This window comes from Daucus carota, chromosome 1 (assembly GCF_001625215.2).
Source record: "Daucus carota subsp. sativus chromosome 1, DH1 v3.0, whole genome shotgun sequence".
In the NCBI taxonomy this organism is placed as follows: domain Eukaryota; kingdom Viridiplantae; phylum Streptophyta; class Magnoliopsida; order Apiales; family Apiaceae; genus Daucus; species Daucus carota.
Genome location: NC_030381.2, coordinates 36,170,284 through 36,182,058, shown reverse-complemented (window position 1 = coordinate 36,182,058; position 11,775 = coordinate 36,170,284). Strand labels below are relative to the sequence as shown.

At 32.1% G+C, this 11,775-nt stretch overlaps 1 protein-coding gene across 1 annotated transcript; it reads left to right on the top strand.

Moving 5' to 3' along the window:
- The first annotated feature begins 727 nt into the window (after positions 1-727).
- On the top strand, positions 728-4,828 carry LOC108216401 (probable receptor-like protein kinase At5g18500). The gene is made up of 8 exons (XM_017389193.2): positions 728-1,112; positions 1,555-2,213; positions 2,315-2,419; positions 2,863-2,985; positions 3,063-3,233; positions 3,317-3,446; positions 3,746-3,958; positions 4,316-4,828. The coding sequence occupies exons 2-8, from the start codon at positions 1,576-1,578 to the stop codon at positions 4,394-4,396; spliced, it is 1,461 nt and encodes a 486-aa protein (XP_017244682.1). The 5' UTR covers positions 728-1,112; positions 1,555-1,575; the 3' UTR covers positions 4,397-4,828.
- Positions 4,829-11,775: the final 6,947 nt, after the last annotated feature.

Here is an 11,775-nt window from a genome sequence, read left to right as displayed (position 1 = left end):
CTTGAGTACATGTGAAGAAATAATATAATACTCCCTATAAATTGGTTTGTGATATTAACATAGACTTTACCGTTTACATCCTTATTAAAAAAACATAGACTTTACATAATCTATGTCAAGAAATTGACATCATAATTTTTAGCTAAGGAATCGAACGGTAATAAGAAAAACATTCATATTCCGTTAAGCTACCGATTCATTTTCCCGTGGCTCCGGCTTTTTTAACGTGTTATAAATTTGAGGACGGAATCACAGATAAATCAATTGATACCTTAACTGAATATTTTTAAATTTTTTAGGCAAGTTTATTCCTCTCCGACTATAATCATCACATCAATTTCGTAATATAGGTTATGTAAAAGTCTACTTTAATGTTACAATGCTTCATGAAACTCCAAAGTCTGTAAATAGCAATGCTTAAACATTAGTATTAACACAAAAAATGGTATTAGTAGTAAACAAAAGTCTATTCATTAACCTTCCCACTGATTTGCACTTTGTATACTGCTCTTGAAATCACACCTACAATATTTCTCCTATTGTAATCATGGTTACTTCAAAATTTTCCCTTCTGTAATTAACCTCACTTATGATGTTTTTACTTTGATTTATCATCAAATACTCGAATTCACAAGTTTAAAAAAAATTAATTACTGTAATTAATCACTGATTAAAGTCAATTCTTGAAACTGATAAAGTTTGAAATTTTAATTTCTAGGGAATTCTCATGCTTTATTTTACTAAATCAATGCCACCCACCAATAATCAATCCCTCCATACCTGTGTATATATATTAAATCTCACAGCTCTTTACATCTCTCTACATGCCTTGCCATATAATTCAACTTGAAAGTGGGATTTGAATTTGACATTTTTAAGTTCAGCTGATCTCTTCTTTTGAGGGTCTTCTTGATTGATTTTAGTACCCATCTGGGCTATATAAAAGACCCAGAAGGTGATTTTTACAGGGCTGTTTGGTTTTAAATTCTGATCATCTTAGGAGGGGAGTTGATACCAGAAGGCTTGAATGCCTTAAGTGCATTGTGGGTTTATTTTTGGAAGAGAGTTTTGGTTTAAGAATTGGCTGATTTCTCAAAACCCATCAAATACAGGTATTTTTATGAATATTTTTGGTGAATGCATAAAGATGTTGTAGTGGCAATGAATGTACTAGTTTCATAGTTTGATCAGTTATGAATTGTGATGCATTTGATGATGGATGATAAATGCTGATTATTTTGCTGCATCTTTTGTTTTTTGCTCTTGAACTGTTCCTGCTTTTTATTTATTTATTGCCTTTCCAGCTAATGTTGCCTTTTGACTTTCACTTTATATGTATGATCTTCATATCTGAGTGATCTCCCCCTCCCTTTGTGCTAAACTGTAGGAAGAAGTAAACATTTAGCCATATGCTCTTGTTATAGAGTTTTTTTTTTGTCTAATCGAAAGTGTTTCCCTTTTTTCCCTTTTTTGGGAATGATAGAAGAAATTACACATTTAGGATATGCATTGTGTAGAGCTGCTAGTTGAGATTTTTTATAATCTAATTTGCAGAAATCTTTGGTGTTGAAAGACATGGGTCTCATCAACGATTTAACAAAGAAAACGCCAATTTTTCATCTTCCGGTGTGGGCACTAGTTGTGATTTTTGTGGTAATTCCTGTCGTCCTCTTGGTGCTTCCATTATGTATTTCAAGGAAGAAGTCCAAGAGAACTGCTGAGACACTTCCCATTAGCCAAAACCATATTGTATCAAGTGAATTCAAAGAGATAAGAATGGATCAAAATTCAGCAAACAGTATTGTTTCCTATGCTGGAGAATTTTCCTCCACGGAAAACAAGTACAATGGCAAAGATTCGGATAAGCTTTTGATGCATTTGAATGATGAGCAGATGAAGAATGCTCATGATAGTAGTCGATCCGGTTCTTTCAATAAATTGGAGAATAAGAATCTTGGTTCTGGATCAGGAGAAGAAGGGAATAAAAACTATCACCCTTCTTCACATCCTCAGAATGTTTCATCCCCTTTATCTGGTTTATCAGAGTTCTCTCAACTTGGATGGGGCCATTGGTTTACACTAAGGGATTTAGAAGTTGCTACAAATCGTTTTTCAAAAGATAATGTTATTGGTGAAGGTGGATATGGAGTTGTTTACCAGGGCCGTCTGCCTAATGGATCATTAGTAGCTGTTAAGAAGATCTTTAACAATCTGTAAGCCAGTTTCTTTCAGTCTACATATAAAATGTTCTCATAATTACCACTAAATTCAGCATAACTCAAGCTAATTTTATGTTTTAATTGATTTTCTGCAGTGGACAAGCAGAGAAGGAATTTAAGATTGAGGTTGAGGCCATTGGCCATGTGCGACACAAAAACTTAGTTAGACTTCTGGGTTACTGCATTGAAGGGACCCAAAGGTACAGCCATTAATCTTTGGGCATCTGTTCAAATTTAAAGAGCTTTCTATGGAAATGACAAATATACCAAAGCTTGAATGCATAGACTAATTACTAGATCATATTAAATGATGCATGTGCAGGCTCTTTGTCTGGAATTTTGTTTACTGAGTCATTTTATTTCTTATGAACAACAATTCATGCTATAAATTTGAAGGGAATATGTGAAATTGTGTCCTTTTTATGTGTGTTCTCCCCCTTGTATTATATATCCTCTTTTTTCTTTATCTGCTTAAATTTCCTTTAATATTCTGGAAGTGGATAAACCTCTTCCTTTCTATTTTTTAGAGTTCGTTGCGTCCTTTACGAAGAAAGGTGTTTATGAAGAGTTAAGGCTTTATATGATCTGTTATACTACATGCAAATATATTTCTGTAATCTTAGTTACTTCTAATCTGAACCAGGATGTTGGTCTATGAGTATGTTAACAATGGCAATTTAGAACAGTGGCTACATGGAGCTCTGCGTCAACAAGGATGCCTTACTTGGGAGGCTCGAATGAAAGTTATACTTGGCACTGCTAAGGCGTAAGTCTATCTGTATTTTTTTTTCTAGTTTTCATTTGTTGCTTCCAACAAGATTTAACTTGATACACCTTTTGCAGGCTTGCTTACTTGCACGAGGCCATTGAGCCAAAAGTGGTGCATCGAGACATCAAGTCAAGCAATATCCTATTAGACGATGAATTCAATGCCAAAATTTCTGATTTTGGTCTGGCCAAGTTGTTAGGTGCCGGTGAGAGTCACATTACAACAAGAGTTATGGGTACTTTTGGGTAAGCAATTTTCATATAGCTGGACTTGTAGCACTTATCGATTTTCAACTTCTCATCATCCCAGTTCTTATCACCATATACAGATATGTAGCACCAGAATATGCCAATAGTGGCCTTCTAAATGAGAAGAGCGATGTATATAGCTTTGGCATTGTGCTTTTAGAAGCAATCACCGGAAGAGATCCAGTGGATTACAGCCGTCCAGCAGATGAGGTATATACTATTATCACTCGGATGCTCAATTATTTTTCAAGGCCAGTAATAAGTAGGTATGATATTTATAAATTAGAGAACGTAAGTAGTTTATAAATAGTGAACACAGCGAAGCTACCAAATTACACGTTGACCATTGCCAATTCGCCATTCACAGAACACACTGTAACCACAGATTAGTTTTGTTCCAAATTGCAGATACCAGACAACATTATAGAAGTTTTATGTTCTTACACTGTTTGTAAATAGAAGCTTCAAACACTGTGCTTACTTTGTTGCTATATCACAATTATATGCAGGTAAATATGGTTGACTGGCTAAAATTAATGGTTGGGAGTAGGCGGTCAGAAGAAGTCGTCGATCAATCTATGGAGACTAAGCCATCTAGAACTGCTCTAAAAAGAGCCCTGTTGACTGCTTTGAGGTGCGTCGATCCAGATTCTGAAAAGAGGCTAACAATGGGGGAAGTTGTTCGTATGCTTGAATCAGAGGAATATCCATTACCCCGAGAGGTATGATATGAGTTCTTGTACTGAAACATCATACACCATTAATCTGTTATACATATAAACGTGATATTCTCCACTGAAATGTTACTTTATTAGGAAATTCATGGTATTCACTAAGATGAGAATAGTACGGAGTTTAATAGTGTCAGCGAATTCAATACATCCTATGTCTGGTATACCGTTCATGTTTTAAATCTTACAAGGTCAATACTTGCATAAAAAATTATTATCTAGTTTACGAAAACAGTGTAGTTTATTTGTACATCGACTGAGCCTCACAATGAAGCCTTAACTTGGTAGCTGTAAAGTTTTTTATTAAGTAAAAATAAGCATGATGAATCACAGAACTTGATTATTCAGGGTCGACGACGTCATAAAAATGAAGCTGACACTCTAGAGGCTGAGCCGGGGAGGCAGAATTCTGACATACAAAAGATATAAGGTAGACGAGTATTAATGGATCAGAGGGGGCACACAAGGATGAAAATATCAACTACAGTTACAAATGAGGCAGGGTAATTCCTGACATTACTTCGACCTATTTAGTTAGAAAGGATCGACATCAGTTGGCAAAACTGTTTGGCATTCGAAGCTGAGTGATTTTTCAAGCCAGGCCATACCTCTTCCCCTCGGTGTCTCCTTCTGCTTATAGATTATCGATGGTATAATTATTTGTGCATACATTTTATATTCATATAGCATATATAGCATACCCTGGAATTGGTGGTGTGTACAGGTGTTGGTATTTCTAGTATCTTAGGTTTTAGCGGTTCATTTGAAAATAAAGATTTCGCTTGCTTTATTTTTGTTAGTGAGAACATTAATATTTTCGACTCTGTAATTTGCTTTTAATGAAAGCTTGCCTTCATTTTACGGGAAAATGTAGTAGCATTCATTAATCCTGGTGTCTGTAGATATATGCAAATATGTTCTGATAGTTACAGAACTTGTTTCTGTAATGTAGAAGATACTAATTGCACATGATTTGAACACAAGTGACAAGTGACCAAGGAGACGAGTGACGATATCGAATAAAACAGAAAGCAGATGATATCAATGGAAATGTAGCTGAATTGACATTGTTAGCTAACTGTTTCATGCTTATGTTCATCACAAACTACAAGGTGAGAAAATTAGAGTATTGGTTCTTGGTTCATAATATTTCATGACTGAAAAGAACTGAAGTGACAATGACACTCATGTTTGGATGAACACCTGCTTAATGTTAAGGCAACCACTGCAGTCGTGTGTCTGTATACTTATTGTTTATGCCCAAAATTTGATTGATGGGCTAGGCCCAGTAGAAGATTGAAGATGTGATGATGGACTGTGACAAGGCCTGGATTGCTTGATAAACGGGCGCCCTAATTGTTTGGAGTATTTGGTGTCTCCGAGAAAACCTGCAATATAGATGCGATTTGATTGGAGGAAGATATGAGCTTGATTGATGGGAAAGACCCACATGAACATGAAGAGGCATTAACTGGTCATAACCTGGCTCAAGATGTGTGGGCACCTTCTGGTGGGCCTGAAACGTGAACGCGTTTTGCTTAAAAAAAAATAAAGAACTATTTCAGCTACACATAGAGGTGTAACTCGGGCCAAGCGAGTCGAGTTTCGAGTCAGGCGTAATTCGAGCCGAAGTTAATCGAGCCGAGTCGAGCCGGCTCGTTTAACTAATTGAGTTTAAATCCCTACCCGAACTCGACTCGTTTATATTCACGAGTCGAGCGGGCTCGTTTAGCTAAATAAGCCGATTTTAGCGAGTCGGGCGAGCCGGCTCGTTTAATTTTACACTTAATCGAGCCTAAACCTCTACCCGAACTCGGCTCGTTTAATTTCACGAGTCGAGTCTAGCCAACTCGTTTAATTAAACGAGCCGGAACCTTTGCCGGAGCTCGGCTCGTTTAGTTAAACAAGCCGAGTCGAGCCTAGTTAAACGAGTTCGAGCCGGGCGAGCTCTCGAGCCGCCCGGCTCGAATTACAGCGCTAACTACACATGAAAATGATCTACGTGGACTCGTGGAAAGCAGGGATATGCCACATTGTATTTAGAGAACGCACTCGAGCATAGGTGATTTCTGTTGTCTGTTAGAAAACCAAAATCTATATTCTGACGAGCAAATTCTCATCGAGGAATATTGAGACAATGTTGAGAAATATTGCTTTATATTCTGGTGGGTCATCGTCAAGGAGTTCGTAGGATCTCTTGACAGCATCTTTTAAAAGGCTTTATTCTGGAGTCTGATGGGTTGTCCTCATCGGAAACCAATGACGTGCTTTTACATCTAGGATAAGCCGTGTAACGGCGATTACGGCGAGTTTGGGAGAATCCGAGTCCGAGTGCGATTCGAAAAACTCTGGCCTTTGAATAATATTTTAAATCTATGTTTGTTTCAAACGTATTGCGCCCATTTTGGAAAGGTCGAAAAGAAATCGAATTCTAATAAAAGTTGAGATGACAAAAAGACAACTCGAAATATTAATCTCTAACTATTTTAAATTTTATTACTACCACCATTCTTAAACATAAATTCCAACAAGCGGCAATTATTACAGATCTTATTCCGGCTAAAATAAAAAAACTCTGTCAAACTATCAAATTTCCCGTTAACACTTGTACATACATAACTATTGTGGTAAGTGTTTATGGTGTTCAATCCATCATATTTCGGCATTCAATTTAATCTACCAAAATTTTTGGTGCGATTTTCGTCATTTAAATTTATTTTCCTTCAAACAGTAAGAAAGTACAAAAGAACTGCTATAACATTATAATAGCCCTTGTGCGTCAGTTGCGCCCACTATTTGCCAATTACTCATGTCAATAGATAAAAAGATAAACTCAGAACGTGATCTACTCTAGGGCCGGTGATAATTAATTATTTTTGCTGGTAGGACCGGTGATATTGTAAATTAAATATTTATATTTACATGTGACTCTGTGATAAACTGATAATAATGTAACGGTTTTTCTATGGTGTGCCCATGGGCACACAGTAAGCGCTAACATCTATGAGTTTGGTGCATTCTTATTGGTCATGTAATCATAAATATGGAAGGCCCCCTGCATTTACATCAATTCAACCAATCAAAACTTTCCAAACTCATCAAATTTCAATGTTCGGCACGTATTTTAATGTTTCCGTAAAGTATGGTTTTATAATTTTCTTTTTAAAAATAAAAATATATATATTTATTAATATATTATCAGTTTATCACAGAGTCACATGTAAATATAAATATTATATTTATATTTGTAAAATCTAAATATATATATATATATACATACTATCACCGAATGGATGAATGGGACGGAGGGAGTACATAAATGAATGGGACGGACCCGGAGGAGTATAGGTTAGGAAAAAGTATTTATTTATATGTTATTAGGTAAAAAAAGTGTATCATATAATCATATCTAAAATTATTTCATTGTTTATGATTGAAAAAGATCATTTCATTCTACAAAAATTATAAACTCGTGTTTTTTTCTCCGGAATATAATATTTTTCTTCAGCAATCTAAAATTTATACCCACCTTATACGTAACACTCCAATGTTTTTCTCATACATATCACATTCAGTTAATGACTTTATAATATCACCTTTTAGTGATGGCCTTAACGAGGAGGCAATGCATTCAAGCACACCCACCTCAATCAAAACGGGCCTCACAATCGTGGTTTTGTCCAAAAGTACACGCATAACAAACAAAATCTAGTACGCCCAATTTCTGTACTAATTATTTTGTTAACCGCATACCTATATTCTCGTATATTCGTAAAATCAAATTACATTATGTTACCTGCTCCGTCTCTTCTAATTTTATACAATTTTTTACATTATTTGTCACTTATTTTAAATTTTCTATAAAATATTATTTTATAACTTACCTTAAAAAATATTTTTCAATAAAAATTTAAATAATTTATGAAATATATTTATAAAATATAAGAATCTTACAACATGTGTCGAGACCTCCGTATCAAAATTGGACCGAGGAGTATCAACTATAATAACAAGACGTGGCAAGTTTTAAAATATATATAACAATATTTCTAAATATATATATATATATATATACATACTATATTATATTTATATATGTAAAATCTAAATTACATTATGATATTTGTATGAGAGGTGAATAGTACTTCCTTCGTCTGGGTCGCTGGACTTTTTGCACACACTTTTAAATCGTTTGACCGTTTAGTGGAAATTATTATTTTTAAAATTTTTCTTTTCGAATTATAATATTAATTATATATTTTTATTAAAAAATTAAAAATAATAATTATGACAAACACTGAAACACGTAAGAAAAACTGTGCCAAACAATCAAATTCGAAAGTGAGGGAGAAGCGTAGAAAAATGGTAAGGAGGCAGAGAGATAAGACGGGGGAACACTACAGAGCAAATTGGTAAATGGCCAAAAGGACAAACCCTGTTTTCAATCAGCTATCAATACCATTCACATGTCTCGCCAACCGATTTGCCTCTTTGGGGACCGCGGCTCTCCTTATTCTCTTTAAATTTGTTTTTCCAATTTTTTTTTTTTTTTTTTGTGTTTGGTTGGGGATAATGGGATGGAATGGAATGAAATAAGTAAAAAATATTTGAAACTAATAGAAATAATAAGAAAGTTTTGAAAAAAATCTCAAATGGAAGGGGTGATATCTATGGAATGGAGAAAGGAATGAAATTTCTTAAAAATCATGTATAGATAGTTCATTTTTCATTTCATTCCTTCTGGAATCATTCACTCCAACCAAACACAACATTATGAGTAAAATATATCCATTTTTCTATTATTTTTATTTCTTAATGATGGTGGACGTGATTCATATACAACAACCATACTATGAAGTCAAATAAATAGATATGAAGTCAAATAAATATAATTGAGCTCTTAATATACACACAACAGACTAATCAAAAAATATATAAACAAATTATATATATTATTTTATATAATAAAGAGGGTCAGACATTTATCACATTAATATTATAATATAATAAGTGAATATGAATAATTTGTGATAATGTGGCCATTCGAGAAAAAAGAGTTTGACAAATGTACATATAACCCTTTTTTTCCTAAAATAAGTCCTTGATATTTAAATAATGATATTTAAAAATTAATAAAAAACACATTCTGACATATTAAATTTCTAAGAGTATTTACAAGATATATAATAAAAATATTTGTTGTTTATATTATCAATATACAATATAAAAAATTAAATTTTAAGAGAAAATATAATCAGCCGGTTAATATAATTTAATTAAACTTTAATTCATTATCATAAAATTTTGTATCTTTTCATAAATACCTAAGTCTAGAAAGATAATTGTAAAAATACTTATTTTTATAATTTTTGTTAAAATACATTTTTCTGAATAAAAAAATCAAAAATCTAGACTAAGACATTTTCGCCCGAATTTGAAGGTCATTATGATATTATAATGTGTATAATATGTAATTTGAATTAAATCTATTAAAATGAATTTAGGGAAGGGCACTAAATTCTGTATCTATGATATATTATATTCTAAATATTACTAAAAATTAAAATTTCAAATTTTAGCGAATAACATGATGAACTAAATATTTAAAACTTCGATTCGAAGGTCAAAAGTGAATATAGGCCATGTTTGTTTTCCTTACAACTCTGGATTACTTTTTGTAAATTTATAAAATCATAATTTCAAAAAATTAGATTTTATTGTTATTAAATTGTGATTATAAATATAAATTAAACATAACTAAAATATGATATATGAAACTATATTCGATTTAAGATAGACAAGGTAACTTTTTTAAATGAACATGACCACAACATTGGAATGTCCCTCATGCAATTTTTATGTCTTATTTAAAATCAAACACTTTTAAAGTAAAATTATAAATATAAAACTAGTTTTAGGTATTCAACTACATATTATGATAATAATTTACTAATTATATTAAAAATTATTTAAAAAGTTTGTTTCTCTATAAAACTAAATGTTTTATAAAGCTATCTACTGTTATCAATAATTATTTATATCATAACAATTTTGTAAAATCTATAAGTATTATCAAAATTATGAAAAAATAAATAAAATTTTCCAATGACAGATCTTATATATAAATAAATTTATATCAAGGGTACATATCCCCTCTGCTTATGTACACACATGTTTGTCGTGTGAAAAGTTGGAGAATATGTATATATATGTTGAATAATTTGACAAGATAGATAGAAATGTCTAATGTAATGGCATCATTCTCTACAATAATTGTTAGCTTTTTTGCCCACTCGTGAATTCACATGCCCATCAAACAGTAAGTAGACATTGTGCTCCCTTTATTCTTTGTTGTTTGGTGGTAACCTAAAAAATATCTGCATTATATATTGAAAATCGTGTGTGTATATATATATATATCATATATCAAGTATAAATTATAAATATTTTAGTGAATAATTGATAATTTGTTGTGATGGATTATAATATCAAAGATACAATTCTCAAATCAAATAATGTATCACAATTGAATTTATTTACTACTAATATTACTAATATTACTTGGAGCCTTGGAGCCTTGGAGCCTTTTTCAAAGCTGGTCTCTAAGTATATCTACTACTAATATTACTTGTTAGTTGCGTATGTCTAGGTATCTACTTTTGGGTAACTTTCTGGTCCAGTGTTTAGTTTATAGTTCTGCTGTAGTGTTCCTGAGGCAGGATCATTTTGTTTGCTCTTGTAATCCTGTTGGATCTTGTACTCTTCGCCGTATTATTAATATATTTCCTTGCCTTTCAAAAAAAAAAAAACAATTGAATTTATTTCTATAATAATTTTATATTCTCATTTAAAAAATCCATAAAATTAGAATACAGTTAGTAAAATAGTAAAATCAAAATTTATATCACCAATTTTAACATATAAACACAAAATAATTATTTTATTAAAATTATAATACATTATCTGCATTAAAATTTCCAAATAAATATGAAAAAATAGATATAGTATAATAATCATACACCTAAAAATAGATGCTAAAAATATTTTCCAAACAGCATTCCCTCCATTTCAATTTACATGTCCACTTTCAAAGAAAAAATTTGTTTCAAATTAGTTGTCTATTTCAACTTTTAATGCAAAATCATATTCCTAAACTCAATTCTACTCCACATATATCTTATTTATATTTTATATATTAATTTGATGCCACATATTATGGTCATTTAATGTCATTAATTTGTGATTTTTTCAAGGTGGACATCTAAATTGAAACGGAGGGAGTATAATTCTAACTTGTCCCGATAAAAAATATATTACAAATCCTCTTTTACGAAATAAATATCAAAATAATTTCTCATTTTAATATATCAAATTAATCTTTTCAGTCAATTTGATGACCTAACTTAGTAATTGAAAATTTAAAAATTTATAACGATTTAGGCACTACTAGATAGTTGATGGTTTATGTGATATAAAATTTTAAAACGAATAATCAATTTATTTGAATTGACAAATAATTGGCTAATAATAATCCGGGTCTCCGACAGTCCCGAATGGGGGATGAGGACATGATGACTTGCAAAGTTTTACATTTAGTGATTGGGCATCCTGTGAGTGTGAGATACTCCCCCCGTCCCACCCAATTCTTTACATTGGGTTTGGGCACGGAGGTTAAGAAATATATATAAAGTAGTGGAAAAGAGAAGGAAAAGTGGGTGAAGTGGTGGGACCCATTGATTTTTAATATATAAAAGGGAGTTGGTGGAGTAAAAGTAGTGTGAAAAGGAAGAAAAAGTGAGAAAGTGGTG

What these genes read in the sequence shown, in the direction of transcription:
- LOC108216401 (XM_017389193.2), top strand. Translation starts at nt 1,576, where the DNA reads ATGGGTCTCATCAACGATTTAACAAAGAAAACGCCAATTTTTCATCTT. An exon ending in TGCATTGAAGGGACCCAAAG is followed by an intron (nt 2,420 to 2,862) that starts GTACAGCCATTA and finishes AATCTGAACCAG; the next exon opens with GATGTTGGTCTATGAGTATG. An exon ending in ACAGCCGTCCAGCAGATGAG is followed by an intron (nt 3,447 to 3,745) that starts GTATATACTATT and finishes AATTATATGCAG; the next exon opens with GTAAATATGGTTGACTGGCT.